The sequence below is a fragment of the Tachypleus tridentatus genome, chromosome 12 (genome assembly GCF_004210375.1).
Source record: "Tachypleus tridentatus isolate NWPU-2018 chromosome 12, ASM421037v1, whole genome shotgun sequence".
Lineage (NCBI taxonomy): Eukaryota > Metazoa > Arthropoda > Merostomata > Xiphosura > Limulidae > Tachypleus > Tachypleus tridentatus.
Genome location: NC_134836.1, coordinates 10,332,969 through 10,349,753, shown reverse-complemented (window position 1 = coordinate 10,349,753; position 16,785 = coordinate 10,332,969). Strand labels below are relative to the sequence as shown.

At 31.0% G+C, this 16,785-nt stretch overlaps 1 protein-coding gene and 1 long non-coding RNA gene across 5 annotated transcripts in view; one reads left to right on the top strand and one right to left on the bottom strand.

The window, feature by feature from the left end:
* The window catches only part of LOC143234285 (adhesion G protein-coupled receptor L3-like), a 69,834-nt gene extending 55,489 nt beyond the window's left edge, over window positions 1–14,345 (top strand). For all 4 annotated transcript variants that reach the window (XM_076471532.1, XM_076471531.1, XM_076471530.1 and 1 more), the window contains exons 18-24: window positions 2,064–2,278; window positions 2,671–2,737; window positions 2,840–2,925; window positions 7,284–7,410; window positions 8,869–8,910; window positions 13,318–13,443; window positions 14,148–14,345. In XM_076471532.1, coding sequence (XP_076327647.1) covers window positions 2,064–2,278; window positions 2,671–2,737; window positions 2,840–2,925; window positions 7,284–7,410; window positions 8,869–8,910; window positions 13,318–13,443; window positions 14,148–14,183 — 699 coding nt within the window. In that variant the 3' untranslated portion in view covers window positions 14,184–14,345. The remainder of the gene's footprint in view (window positions 1–2,063; window positions 2,279–2,670; window positions 2,738–2,839; window positions 2,926–7,283; window positions 7,411–8,868; window positions 8,911–13,317; window positions 13,444–14,147) is intronic.
* LOC143234287 (uncharacterized) lies at window positions 3,896–15,818 on the bottom strand. Its single transcript, XR_013018577.1, has 3 exons — window positions 15,416–15,818; window positions 11,572–11,685; window positions 3,896–5,971 (listed from the first exon to the last, which is right to left on the bottom strand). It is a non-coding gene; the product is annotated as an uncharacterized LOC143234287 (long non-coding RNA).
* Window positions 15,819–16,785: the final 967 nt, after the last annotated feature.

Sequence of the window (16,785 nt, the reverse complement as noted above, 5' to 3'; positions counted from 1 at the left end):
TTTAGTGGACAAAAATAAAGTTGGCATGTTAGGGTTAGCAATAATTAAATGTAAACCAAAAAAGGCTGAGAATTCCCTCCAGGACATAAGACTATAATATAAGGTTCATAATCTATTTGCTATAATAATATAATGGATATATTTTGTAACATATTTCACAATCTATTTGCAACTACAGCACAACAAGTATATATATATTTCATATAATATAATATAATGGGCATATTTCGTAATTTATTTTCTAGTATAATATAATAGGCATATATTGTAATTCTATTTGCAACTATAATATAATAGACATATTTCATAATTTATTTGTAACTATAATATAATAAGCATGTTTCATAATTTATTGGTTACTGTATATTTAACCATAAAGAGCACACCTCGAGCTATGAATTAGATGTTTTGTAGTTATTTATTGTTCCAACTGGCAGCTCAAATGTTACAGTTGTTAATATGACTAATAGAATCTTTTCAAATCAGATTAAAAATAATTAATTGTTAATCCAGCCTTGACTATTCTATGAAGTTTGTTGAAGGACAAAGAGGTTATGTGATATTATATTCCAGATTTAGAGTTATTCTGTATAGCTGTCTGATAATTTGCTGTATAAACCTTGTTACTTTAACTCTTGAAAATAACAGTTGTGGTTAAGAAACAACCTAATTAGTGACAGTTTAGTCTGTTTGTTTTTAATTTTGTGTACAGCTACACAAAGGCTAAGCATCCCTGATTTAGTAGTATAACAGGGAGGGCAGTTAGTCTTCACTGCCAATTCTTGGGCTGCTCTTTTACCAACAAATAGTGGAACTGACTGTTGCTTTATAACACTCCTATGGTTAAAAGGGCGATCATGTTTGGTGTGGCAGGGATTTGAACCTGTAACCATCACATGATTTGAGTGCCCTAATGACCTAATCATGCTGGGTGACAGTTTAGTCTTCTTAATAGAAATTAAGTGTAATAATACTGTGCTTGGACTTCATGCTCAGTTAAACTATCTCATTATCTTTGTCAAATCTAAAATTATTGTTTAAAAGAAGAGACCTTTAATAGTATTTTTATATGAATTATAAAAAAAAAACTTTAATATTGTCTATTATATCTTTAGTTGTTTCTTTTGTTATTCAAATTTTTGTGTCATATTCCTGCAATTCCATCATGTTCTTGTCTAATGATTTAATATCACAAAAGATCCTACATTCTTAATTGATTCTGTGATCCTTCTAGTTTGTGCTTTGGGATTAAACAGCACCTATATCCTTAACTGCAGCTTTGACTCCATCATGTTAGTTTCTAGTGATTTCACACCTGGATAACACCTATATTCCTAATTGTAGCTTTGTTTCATCTAAGTTTATGTTTAGTGATTTAATATGAAGATAAGCCCCTTAAAGTATTATTTTTCTGGATGAATTCTGTAAGCAGTTAAATACTTTGTGTTACTAAAATTTACAGGTTCACGTTACTAATTAACTCCATACTAAAAATCAGAAAATGTGGCAAGCTGACAAAGTTAACACTCCTTTCTTATAATTTTTGGAAAGCTGTATCATTTGAGAGATTGAGTTCATATTTTTCTAGTGTACTATAATGAAATGTATTTTAACTTTATCACTTAACCTCAATCTTTTAGTTTATAGAAGACATGAACATTATTAATTTTGAGAAGCACTTTGTTCTAATTAATGAACATCTTTACAAACTACTTAACAAAAAATATAAATTATTATGATGCAATATAGAGAAATTTGAAGTTGTAGCACCATTAGTGTAACTATATGTATTGTAGGTGTGATTTTATTTCATGAAGATATAACAATGTAAATAATATAGTTTCCTGTTTTTTATTGTTTAAAAACTGAATTAGATACATAATCTACTTAGTTAATTTATTGGTTGAAGGAAACTTCTTATCCTCAATAGTTTATACATGTGTGGACTTTTAAATCTTTGTCTAATATGTGTAGTGAAACCCTATTTTATTTCCTGGTTATTGTTATACTTCAGTTTTTGGGATAAAATGAGAAATAAGGATGTTTTATGGCTATTGATCTAGGTTATGTGTAAGGTGATAGCATTCCTTATGCACTATCTCTTCTTATCTGTGTTCACTTGGATGTTATGCGAGGGACTGAATCTGTTTATTTTGATATCATACCCTACCTCTCACGTGGAATTTCCTCCATTCACCATTATTGGATTTGTTTTACCACTAATTGTAGTCGCCATAACAGGTGGAATAAAGTACAATGACTACATAAGCAGCACAAGGTACAGAATTTGATTTTTGTTAGTTAAGAATGAAGTTAAGAAGAAAGCAAAATGAATGACAGTAATATTGTAAATATATTTTAGTAGATTTAACATTATGTGTAGAAAGGAATACTAATATAATTAAATGTATTTTACATTCCTTAACTTTAACAAGAAATATGTGATAAGTCTTCAAGTTGAAGTAAGTATCCAGTATTTTGATTATGAAGTTAAGAAATTAATATTTCAGGTATGATGGTTACTGTTCTATTTCTTATTCTAATATTTAGAAAAGATCAACATTATACTCATACTTTATGTTTTAAGTATTTTTCTGATGGCTAGTTCCAAGATACTGACTGTTTTTTAACATATAAGAGGCTATATAGTATTTGTTTTATTTTATTTAGCTGCTGGCTAAACGTGGAAGATGGGGTCATATTTGCTTTTGTAGGACCAGCAATACTTATTATTCTGGTGAGTATTTTGTAAAAACTAATTTTTTGTATGATTATTTGGCTGAAATTTATTATAGTTTACTATAAGATTTGTTTTAAAAATTTTAATTCATATTTCTAGGTAAACATCATCATTTTAGGGATAGTTTTGCATGTTTTTTTGCGAGTGAAGAAAAATGTTGAAAAATGTCTGAAGGAAAAGATAAGGTATGTTTAACTTAGTTTGAAGAATTATAGTTATTTGATGTGTGGCTTTTATAATAATAACATTTTAGCACAACAATAAAACCTATAGAGTCTTACTTCCATCGCATCAAAACTCAAACAGAATCTTGCAACTGGCTATTTCTCATTACAGTACAGTTGTGCTTTATCTTGTAATGAGTAATCCTTTTGTGTTTTTTTACAATACTTATATAAATGCATAACCTATAAAAGACAGAGTTTTACCTTTATCAAATGTATACAGCAGATCGGACCAAATGCAATGGGGGAGCTGTTTGATACAATATTTTAAGTTTTTGTCTTGATGACAACATACGTAACTTAAAGATGTAAAGTTTTAGACTGTAAAATGTTTTAACCATAACATATGTTAGGTTAGTTTTCACAACTTTCCCAAAAACAACTGGTCTTAGAAGAGAATCTTTAAGCTATTGATAAGCTCTTACATGACCAAAGTGAAAGACCCTAATAAATTAGCCTTTCTTCATGAGGCACATTAAAATTCACCATCAGAGAGCACTCAAATTCTGAGTGATGCTAGATTATCCACTTCAGGTGAAATGGGTGAGGGAAATATACTGAACTCTGCACATCTGTTTGGACCACACTGATATACTGGAAACAGACTGTCAAAGCAGTCATCTATGTAGTGGTTAGGTCAAAGATGCTTTATGGTCCCTGCATCAATCAGGGCAGAAATTCTTAGAAAGACCTCTGGAAAGGGGAAAAATAGATGAATGATATACACATAGGCTATAAAATTTGTAATTTGGGGGTTAGAGGATAGAGGTAATATTGAACAACTCAAACTATTTGAACACTGTGTACTATAAACAATATTATGGTATAAGATATTTTTTAAATGTAATACAATATTTTAAATATAAACGTCAGTATTGTAAAGTTATCAATTTTGTAATGAACTTAAAACAAACAGCTAGTACATTCAGGGTTTAACAAAAAAAAACACAAGAATTTATTGAAATTTAATAGCCACAAAAATCCAGTATAAAACATTCAAACAGTTGGAATATAAAGTTTATCACTGTTAGTGCCTTAATACTAACATTAATGAACAATAAAACATAAATATCAATGTTACTAATCATTTCAGTAAATAATGGAATTAGAAAAAAAACACACGTGAGGATGAAAAACTTAATTCCAATAAAAGAAACAATATCCTGCACATAAACAACGTTAATACAAATAACAACACTGAGTAATAACTAACAACAATATATTTTAACCATATTTCATGAACTAGCTCATTTAGTCTCAAGGCAGGATTTTTATTTAGTATTAGGATCACAAGGATACATCTCATGTGACTAGCTAACTTACATAGTCTTTAATGACAATATTATTTATACATCATTGGTATGGGAAACTTATGTCAGTTTCTTAATATATACTGAAATTTGAATGATTTAGCTAGCAGGTCATATAACATTTTAATATAACTAAAAAAATCACAGTTAAACTAAACAACAATATATGAATGGAAAACAAAACCATAACAAAATAAAGTTAGAATTTGCTATCTCCTAAAGATTTTTGCCAGTAATGTAACATATCTTCCAACACTAGGATAGTTATATCATTTACCACTAATGTAACACCTACTTTGTGGGATGATTACAGAAGATTGTCCACTACAACTCATAATGTTGACCTTCGAATCATTTAACTACAATCTTGGTAAATATATAGCATGGGCATTTTCTAAATGTTTAACATCAGCTGGTTCCTTTTCCAAAGACTCTTTCAACTTTAAATATATTCTTAATCAACTGAATCATAAAGCCCTAATGGCCAGTTTTGATATAATCTTCCTCTTCACAGAAGTCCCAGTGACTGAAGCCTGCAAGATAGTTTTAGAACTTTACATCCAAGACCCCAACCCATTGATACACATCCACAGCAACCAATTAGCAACCCTTATAGAATCCACTACCACCAAAACTAACTTTATGTTCAATAATTAAAACTACCTACAAATAAATGGCCTAAGTATGGGGAATCCCGTGTCACCAGTTCTAGCCAACATTTTTATGACGCAAATTGAATCACAAGCTATCAATTCAGTCTTACACCCACCATTATGCTGGTATGGGTATGTTGATGATACAGTTGCTGGATTCACATCTACAGAACACACACTTAGTTTTTTCAATCACGTTAAATTAGTACACCCCAACATTAAGTTCACCTGTGAACAGCAAAAAACTAACCAAATAGCATTTTTTAATCTCAAAATCACTAAAACTGATACACAATTCAAAACAGAAATCCACAGAAAAATCACTCATACTGGGACTCAGCACATGAAACAAAACAAAAACTCAATATATGAAGAAACCAAATAAACACAGTCACAAAACTGTGCTCACCCAATAAAATTAACGATGAAATCAACAAAATAAAACAACACTTCATCAACATCAACAAATTTCCTCAAAAATCGTGGAAAAAATTACATGCACACACCTAGACCAACCACAAACAAACAACAATAAACCCCAAGATACAACAAACTACAAAACTTTATACTGCTGCATACTGGTACTGTTTATACTCTTGTCCCTAAGACATGTGTCTGTCAACAGTCACATTCAAACACTCTCTCTTTCTTAATCTGAAGATGACCAAGGAAGGTCGAAACGTTCTCTCCTTATTAGTAAAATTGTTAATACCCATACGAGCCGTTCTGAGATACAGAAAATAAGATTCTTATTATATCATGCTTCCTGATATAACAGAACTTCAAGATCTAACCTTATGAGATGATTATATTGGAAAATATTCTATGATGGTTATATTATCACATTAAGTTGGAATTTCTCATTATAAGATTCATTTTATATCATGCACCTTGATGTTACAGAACTTACTGTTACATAAACTGTTATTAATAAGCTAGGCTTTCATCATATGACATCACTCATGTAAGTCCTACTTTGTAGTCAGACAAGAGCACCCTAACTGCTGGCAGTGGCATAAATAGTTGTCTTCCTAGTTGTGTTACCTATTTAAAACAAGGGAAGGTGTAGTTAGGCTTTATGTAACTTTGAATACAAAAAGAAAAGATGAAATATTTAAGACATACATCACTAAATTTTGGGGTTTAATTCGCCTCAGTGAACACAGAAGATAGCTGATTATAACATGTGGCTTTTCTCTGAGAGAAAGTGTTTTATGAGATTGTCAGGCTAGCTACTCAATAAATTATGATATTTAATAATAGTGCTTTAAACCATATGACATGATTACATCAGATAATGTTTTCGTTCTTTCATAACATCTGAATAAATATAACTTTTTTGTTATATGGAATAATATTGATTAGTTGGGTAGATGGTATCATTCTTGATGATCCAAATATTTTATTTACCTTAATGTATAAAATTCTAGATTTATGTAGCTGGAAATGAATCAGAATGTTTGGCAGAATAAAATTTTATACAACCCAAAAATTGACAAGTTGTAGTGAGCTGAATGATTACAACAGAAACTCTGCTCTTTATTAGTTACCATCAACAGAGCTTTAAACTATTTGGAGTTAAGTTGCCAGAACCATGTTGCTCTTATTCAGAATAAGAACGGGTAGAACACTAGGAGGATAACCAGATACTTGTTGTATCAGAATTAAAGAGGATAAGATTTAGTATTCTGGTTATAAGTGACAGAACCTAGCTTTATATTCACAAACAGAATGTAATTCAGCCTAATTATGGCGTGAATGTCATAATATGATCACATCTGTTGGGTTACTACTCAGCTTGCAAACAGAAAACACTGTTGTTTATTTCACTACAACATGTGCATAGCTATAGCTATATTTGCTGCTGGAGAGTTGTGTGCTAACCTAGTAAAGTGACCCAATTGCATATTTAACTTGGGTGAGAAGAATTTAGTCATTCACTTGACTGGCTTTCTAGTTTGGGAGCTATACATACTGAAAGATGAAATTTTGAAAAACTACTGCATATCAGAGTGTATAAAACACACAGTATGTTTGCATATTACTTTATTTCATAAATGCTGATGAATTTGAAGGTATGACATAATATGGATTGTTTGTTGTAAAAGTTAATAATACTTAGAGCTAACAATTTTCTGTTGGATTATGTATAATTTCTGAAACATAATGATATATAGTTTTTTTATTGTGTTTACTACTTTCAGTAGAAATTATAGTTTTAATACTGCATATTGTGAAGTTTATGTTTTCTTTGTATTTCTATTATTTTTAATATTAATAGGGATTATAGCATGAGTCTGTGAAAATATTAAGGTGAATGAACTTACATTTGTAATATATTATTTGTTTTATTTAGATCAGGTTTGAGAGCTGGGTTTGTTCTTTTACCTCTGTTGGGAATCACTTGGATGTTTGGTATTTTAACTATGGACCATTCCACACTGTTTTTTACATACTTGTTTTGTTTGATAAACTCAATTCAGGTAATTATGCTGTCTTTTAATGTCTGCCAAACAACAACGAGTGAACTGTTTGAGAATAGCATAATCTATATGTTTTTTTAAAAAACTTTAATACTTTCTTAGAGTTAAATACTGCTTTTAAAATTTATTTCAAAAGTACATTAGTGTTTCACACTCTGTAGAACGCTTACAAGAGATATATCAAGAATCTGCATCAAATATATATATGCAATGGTTGTGAAGTCCTTTGCAGTGTCATAGTTGGAAAACAGTAACAACAAATGAATGTGAAAACTGGATAACATATTTCTCACCAGATGGATGACAAGGGAACATAGGCATTTGCAGAAATTTTTCCTGGGGCTACAAATTTAAAATCAAGGGACAATGAATTGATTCTTGAAGTTTTACCATTACAGTCAAAAGAATAGGCAAGCTTCCTCAGTTAGAGTTGATGGGTCTAATATTTTAAAATTTTGTTTAAGTCATACTGTAGACTTTCAGTTATATATATTCCTCAATAATAAATTTCGTTTGTTCCTTTACATTCTTAACTCTATAGGGTAATTTAACCTCATATAAAGCATTTACTTATACAAATACAGTAGTTCTGCTGCTGGAATTACCAACAGGTGGCAACAGGTTGACCCTGATCTCAGTATGTCAGGGCTCAGAGGATGTTCAGCAAAACCATGTTGGCCTCTCTGATGACCTGAGACATGTTCAATATCCAAGAAGTCACCATGGTATCAACATTTTTCAATATGTAGTTACAGAGTAGATATCTACAGGTTTTAAGTAAAGCTACTGACAAACCTTGCAACTTTTATTATAATTGAAAATTTAGTGTAATAAGTGGCATGAAACTGTGAAGTGATTAAACAACTTGTAAATTCATATGCATATGCTGAATGAATAAAGAAAAAACCATGTTTATCATTTTCCATGGGGGGGGCATGCAACGGAAGCCAATAAAAATATGTTAATAAATGTTGCCACTAGGGCCATAATTGTAGGCAAAATTTTCATAACTAATCAAGTAAAAAATAAGCAGGTTGGATTACTTGGATGTTGGCTTAAAGAACTGTGAGTATGAGTGAATGAAATCTGGTAGATAACTAGCTACAGAGTCACCACAAAGGTCGTACTTACTGGGTTGTTATTCATACAACAAGAAGTTTCTTGTATTCTTCAAGATGGGTTGCTGTTGGCTGTTTTCAACATCGTCCTTAAATTGAATGTTGTAATTGAGAATGAGAGAGGCCACATTTTACAGTAGAAATATCCCCTAGTCATTACTCTGATTAATTTTAGCTCATCATAATCTTCCACCAAAGTTCTCCTTTGTATGTTGTATGAAACTATAACACCATAATGTGTTCAGAGCTTTGTTTGTGACCACACCATATATGCTGTTTAAAACAGTATTTTAAAGTGTTCAGTGCTCTAATTATTTATGTGATTTTTCTTATTTTTTAGGGAGTGGGTTTGTTCATTTTCCATATTATACTGAATGATGAGGTAAGGCACAAAAGTTTGATATTAAGGCTTAACTTAGTTAATTAACTAATAATTTATTAGTTTATCAATCTATTTAACAGCAGTATAATATACTCTGTTTAGAACTGTAAGAAACTCTTGTTTTGTTTTTCTTTGCTATACTTGTGGGTATTATTATTTTGTTTTTTCTTCAAATATCTTTCAAGCAAAATCAGTAAATGTAGTTCACTTTCGATTCTGAAAAAGTACTTGTTTCAAGAACCTGTTATGAATATATGAAAAATTTCAAGAACTGACAGGAGTTACAAGAAAACACTAACTGCCAGCAAACCAAACATCCAATTAAGTGTTTTCAGTCATGAATAAATACTGTAGAGTGGTCTCCAATATAAGAATTTTTTTCAGTAAAGCTATTATTGTTTCAGTTGGCTGTTGCTGTTAAAATGTTAACATAATGTTTAGGGACAACAAAGGATCCGTTCATCCATCTTGGCTGTCACATTCTCTAAACCAAACTAAAACTATTAAATAAATAAAAAAGAAAAGTTAAAAGCCAGTCCTTATCATTCACATATCTATTAAGCTTTATTTTAAACTCACTCAGATTTACTGTTGCCACAACATCTGAAGGCAATTCATTTCATATGCCAACTACCATATTTGAAAAATAAAATTGTTTTAGCTGAAGATGGCTTCTACCTTGCCCAAGTCTGTATTTGTGCTCCCAGTTCTATAATTCTAGCTGTTAATTATAAAAAAAAGACAATGCATTAAAACTATCAATTTCTTTTACAATCTTAAAAGTTTAAGTCAGATCCTCTCTAATTCTTCTTTTGTAAAAGAAAAATTTTGTTTTCCAAAAACATACATATATCCCATCATTTCAGGTACTATTTTAGTAATCCTCCTTTGACACCTTTTCCAAGAAACAGTTCAATGCCTTTCCTAAGGTAAGGAGACAAAGACTGAACACAGTACTCCAAATGTATCCTAACCAGTGGCCTGTACAATGAAATTATAACTTCTTTAGACTTGTATTTAATATTTCTGCAGATAAAATCTAAAATCCTATTTGCCACACCACCAGCAACAGCACACAGCTTAGATGGCTTAAGAAACTGATCAACCATTACACCAAGATCCTTTTCTTTTATGACACTCTTATTAATGTTATTATTTGTAAAGCAGCAGCACTCTCTTAACAGCCAGCAACACCAAGACGTTGATATCTTTACCAGATTTAAGTAATTTATTGACCATTCCTTTATTGATATTATCAATATAAAGAAAAAAGAACAATGGCCCTGAGACTGAGCCCTGAGATACACCACTTGTAACATAACTCCAGTTGCAAGTTAAATAAAACGTTAAATAGTAGCTTCTATCATTTATACTTGGAAGACATTTTATGAAACTTCATACTACAGAGGTTGAGTATGTTATATTAAAATGATTTTGTCATCTCACCACATCATTACAATCTATGCTATCATGTTCAGTCTTCCTCTATTTGATAACTTTACATTTTGTTAACAGCCCTGCAGCAGAATTTCCATTGTAATAGGATGTATATCTTAAGGTTATTATTTACAAATAACCCAAATCTTCCTGCATACATTTCATAATTCACCTTTTATATAAGATTGAATGCTTTTCAGTGCTAGTTTCAACAATCTGGTCACAAATAAATCTATGGGTACTGTGTCTGGTGACTTGACCAATATGTCTTTCTATGAAATAGCATGGATACCAGCCACTTGATACATGTGATGATTATGTATCTCAGAACAGCTGGTATGGGTATTAACACTTACTGTTAAAGAGAGAACAATGTTTTGACCTTCCTGGGTCATCTTCGTAACATGAAGATGACCTAGGAATGTCAAAACTGTTCTATTCTTACCAGTAAAAGTGTTAATACTCATACCAGCTGTTCTGAGATACATTTTTATTTCAAGTGGGTTTCTTGTCATCAAACATGCGATGATTAAACTCGCATGTCATGGAAGCAACTTGTGTACATGTGATTTGTTTCATTTTCCAGATGGTGATCCTTTTTTATTATGTTGCATGGGATATATAGGGGGGTCTTGCCACAAACCTTTTTTGTGGATTGTCACCTCTTGCAGAATGCTGTACTGGATTTTGCTTACTATAGCTTGGGAACTTGATGCAAGTCTCTTTCTGGATGGTCCTGTTGCTTCAAGTTGATCGATATAACTTTGTTTTTCAATGTCATTAGGTGCCAAGAATGTACCATGTTAAGAATTCTAAATCCCTAATATGAACACATCTTTATGATCTGAATATATCAGTATTTTGCATCATAAAGAGCTGGTACATATTCTTTCCAAAAGTGATCAATTTTAGATGCTTCATACTATCTACAAAATAGTAAATAACATCAAATGTAGTTTTCTTAAATGCAAGTTTGTCACAACTTTGTATTGGCTGTGATTGTCATATGACTTACTGATCTGTCTATTTAAGTTTATTTTAATATAAATTATACAACCTTCTGCCTTGCACCCATCAAATGGTCTTGCCAAATTTTACAAACTAACTCAAGAACATAGTGAATAGCTATTAAAACAAACACATAGAATATATAAATGCATTTTAACTGTCCCCAAAACAACAAAAAATAGAGTTTGTATGACAGTGATTATTTCTAATAATTACCTAGTATAGTGGTTTGCTGCAAACTAGTGGTGTCGGTGACTCCTTTCAGGTTATCCTTTGAATAGTTGTATAATTACAGAAGTAGCAGCACAGTGTAGATTGCATTGTTACCAGCTGAGAATAAAAAATGTCAGGTGATTTACAAGCAAAAACATTTGAGAACAATTGGTCTGTACAACCATAACAGAACATTCGTAGAAAAAAAACTTTTCTCAACTGTCAAAAAACATTATTTTTAACTGCCATTGAGTGTTATAGTCAACAACATAGTTTTACAAAGTATCTAGCAGACACACCAAAACAAGCTATACATATCAGAAGCAGTAAGTTGCTTCCAACCACCACTAAATGTTATAGTCCAGTGATTTTCATGTTGTGTTACATGGTAACCCAAGGTTCCATTATGGGTGATAATGGGTTCCTTAACAAATATAACAGGTAATGGCTTTTTTTTTTGCTCATTTCACAGTTACTGAGTGTTAACTCTTCAGGGTTCAAATGTGTTTGTAAACATTGTGAGTATTTTTATACATTTATTTACAATTTTACGATAACAATACTGTTGTGAACTTATTCCCTTTAATCTAAGCTTTTGTTTGTTTGTTTTTGAATTTTGCACAAAGCTACTCGAGGTCTACCTGTGCTAGTCGTCCCTAATTTAGCAGTGTAAGACTAGAGGGAAGGCAGCTAGTTATCACCACCCACCGCCAACTCTTGGGTTACTCTTTTACCAACGAATAGTGGGATTGACCGTCACATTATAATGCCCCCATGGCTGAAAGGGGGTGAGCATGTTTGGTGCGACGGGGATGCGAACTCGCGACCCTCAGATTATGAGTCGCACGTCTTAACACGCTTGGCCATGCCGGGCCCTTAATCTGAGCTAGGCTTTATTGGTGGGTTTAGGTTGATTTGAGGTTTCATGACAGAGAGAATGAAATTAGAGGGTTCCATGGCTTTGTAAGTATGTAAACTACTGTCATAGACTCATAGTCAACAGCTTCAATAAATATTAACATAAGTGTTTAATAAAATCACCATAGGATATAATGGAAAACCTAGTAATTTATGAAAACACTGACTGAGCATTTACAAATACAAAATAGTGAATAGTTTCCATACTCACTAAGAATCCTAGTTTCATTACTTAGTAAAGTAGATCCCATACAGCACTACATATCTTACACTAGAATTCCATTGTTTTGCTTTCTCAAAAGAGAGGGAAAACAAATTAACAGGACGCAGCATATACTACAAAAATTTAGTGGTATCTGAATTTTATGTATTCAAGTTTTATTTATAAGATAACCATAATTTTATTTGACTTCAAATATTTTCTTATTTATTTTGCTTAAATAATTACATAAATTTCAGTTCCTGGTTTTTATTATGTATTATAGTTTTAAATTTCAATAATTCAAGGTTCTTTGACTATAATGTAAAAAACAAGATATACTTTAGAAAATAACTTCTATGTTTCTCTTTTATCTTGTAATAGAGAACAACAAAATAGTACTAACTAACTTTGTACAACTATTTGTAACATGTAAGAGTGTCGGCTATTAAATTCAACTTTATAAAACTTTAGATTCTTCTCCCAAGTGTAACCAAAATCCATAATTTTATTGACTGTTATTGAAATATCTTATTAAAGTTTTGTAATTAATTTAAAATCCAGATTAAAATAAAGGGTATAACTTGTATTTGAATTTAAAATTCACTGTTATTTTTTCCTTTCTTTTTGAGGTCAAAGTTGCTCTGAGGTCAAAACTAAACAGCACACCTGGGGAACCTCGTATATGCAAGGAAAGTGGTCTTACTATATGGGTAGAGTTTGTTTCAAAGGTTACTGGATTTTCATCCATCAGGAAGGTAAGAGAAATCAGTTTTATATTGTAATATCTTTTTTAGAGTTTAAATTCTCAATTCATTATTTATTATTGACAGTTATTAGTATCTCTGTTAATGACAGAATTAAAAATGTTTCAGGTTTTTGCATGTGGTGTGTGTTGCAAGTGAAACATTAGATTAATTGAGATGAGAACTAGAGATGAGCTGGAAACTAGAGATGAATTTAATAATTATATGGTACACTTTACATTAAATAACAAGATTAATAATGAATTATTGTTTTATTGATCAAAATGAATTAAAGAGAACTCACTAAATGGAATTGTTTGAAGGTATAGAATGTACTTTTTTTAATAAACATTTTTAATCTAGTCAAATTAGATGTTTATAAGAGTTAAATTTTTATGGTGTACATGTATATTCCAGAGAGCAAATTTTTTTTAATTAAAAGAAGTATTTTACTGCACTGTATTATTAAAATGTCTGATTGTTGTTCTGTTGTTCATATATACATATGTTGAGTAAATGGCCAGGAAGTTAATAAATTAAGCTAAATATATTTTAAGACTTCGATCTCTGTTAACTTTATATATATAGAATAAAGACAAAAAACTAAACTGCTGGTTTGATATGTTGAATAATATGTAGAGAAAGTGATTAAATGTTACAGTTTTTTTAAAAATACACAACCGTTTTATAGTAACCCATATAATTATCTTTCTCAGAAAAATAAGGTTCACCCAGTGACTGAATACATATGATTTTTACAACGAATTTGGAAGGTCGATATATCTACTGGACCAAGTGAAATACAGTTATAGATGAAACAGTTGGTTGAAAATTTAAATAATTTCATAACTGTTATATTTTGCTAGTTTTTGAAAAATGTGTAAGAAGAATAAATAAAAAGTGAGATATTGTAAGCTGCTCTGTTACCTCTATTATTTCAGTTGGAAAACATTTAGACCTAACATTTTTAATTGTTATTTTAAAGAAATATATCAAACTTTATAATGGTATTAAAAGAATATCAATACGTATTTGTGCAGTTGTTAAAACTGTAGTAGTTTATATTAGATAATGGACTCATCTAAATTTTCAAGATAAGCCACTAATAACTCCAACACCTATAAATCTGTTAGTTAACATTTCTGTATCTTCTTGTAACTCAAGTTCTGATAGCTATCACTTTACGTTAATAACTTACAAAGAAGTAGTAACTGTACATACATTTAACTCTACTAGTAAACACTGAATATATAAATGCTGTATTATATTTGTCTCTAACTCTGCTTGATAAACACTGGATCTAATCTGTATATATATATTTTTAACCTCATTAGTAAACACTGGATCTAATTTGCAACTCCTCAAGTAAACACTGTGTGTGTGTCTATATGTATATATCCAACTATTAGTAAACACTGTATCTGATCTGTAACTTCTCTAGTAAACACAATATAACTACAATTCATGTAACTATTACTTTACGTTAGCAACTTGTCATGAACATGTAACTCCACTAGTAAACACTGTGTAACTATAATTCTGTAACTTCAAGAACTGACACAACTTGAAGTAACGTTTATTTTGGCAATGCCATATAACATCAGTAACACATCTAAGGACTAATACTTGTTACTATTGAAACTAATATTACAAAAATGTTTACAAGCTGAAATTACAGATTTGTTTTAACGTATATATAGTCATCTTTTAAAATAATCAAATATGATTGAATAAGCCGTAGAAATTCATAAAAAAAGCTCCTAAAGTGGCTTAAACGATTTTGAGGTAAGCAAGAGGGACATGATAACAACTTAGATACGATGCTTTCCCTCTAGTCTTACACTGCTAAATTAGGGACGGCTAACACAGATAGCCATCCTGTAGCTTTATACGAAATTCAATACAAACAAAGACATTTTATACTAGTTATGTTTTAACTTTAAAATAAGTTTTAAATGTATCTTATTGTTCGCAGGTAACTTACGGAGTGTTAACATCATTTGAAAATATTATTTTTTATACTTATTCGTTTATAATACTGGTATATTCGCAGCAGTTTTTTCATTATAATAATTTGTTGCTGATGTTTGAAGTTAAACACAAAGCGGCTTGGCATGGTCATGTAGTTAAATCACTCGAGGGTCGCGGATTCGAATCCACGTCGCACCAAACATGTTAGCCCTTTCAGCCGTGGGGACATTATAAGTTACGGTCAATCCCGCTATTTGTTGGTCAAAGGGTAGCTTGAGAATTGGCGGTGGGTGGTGATGACTAGCTGCCTTCCCTTTAGTCTTACACTGCTACATTAGGGTCGGCTAGTGCAAATAACTTTGCGCGAAATTCAAACCAAACCAAACTAAGCACAAAGCTACACAGTGCGTTATATATACTCTTCCCATTATGGGTATCACTGTTAGTCTGTATACGTATCGTTGTACCACTGGAGAGCTTTTTCCATCTTAAATATCTTTTGTTGTTTATGGCGTCAAATAAAAATTATATTAAAGTTGGGAGAAAAATCAATCTCTTTTATTTTAATTTTTGATTTACTTTGGAATGAAGAATAGTTTTGATGTTTTAAAATTAAATTTAATGTTTTATAACTTTAAAATATTGATTTTTTGTTTAATGTATTGTATTACATTTAGAATATATGTATGTATGTATATTTTAATTTTTGAAAAAAAGCCCCCCAAAAATCAAATAAAAAACGCTCCAAATTAAAAGGATCTCCAAGGTACAGGTTATAATATGAGATATAAAATATAACCTAGGTTGTGGAGGAAACTGAGGAAGTAGGGCCATATTGCGGTGTGATTATGCCGTCCGTAAGTCTTAACCTCCATTTACATGAATAAATTCATAAAAATAAGTAAGAATAATAAGATAATGAAAGTTAAATAATAAAGAGAAATGAAAATTTGATAGTAATGTACCATACTCTTCTGTTTTAACCACAATAACTTTACAATTACATAGATTTTTGTGAAATTTATTATAAAGTATAATACAATATTAATGTTGAAATATGTATTGCAATATTAATATTTAATAAAGAAACTTTTAAATAAAATGGCCCGGCATGGCCAAGCGTGTTAAGACGTGCGACTCGTAATCTGAGGGTCGCGGGTTCGCATCCCCGTTGCGCCAAACATGCTCCCCTTTCAGTCTTGGGGGCGTTATAGAGTGACGGCCAATCCCACTATTCTTTGGTAAAAGAGTAGCCCAAGAGTTAGCAGTGGATGATGATGACTAGCTGCTTTACCTCTAGTCTTACACTGCTAAATTAGGGATGATTAGCACAGATAGTCCTCGAGTAGCTTTGTGTGAAATTCAAAACAAACAAACTTAAAT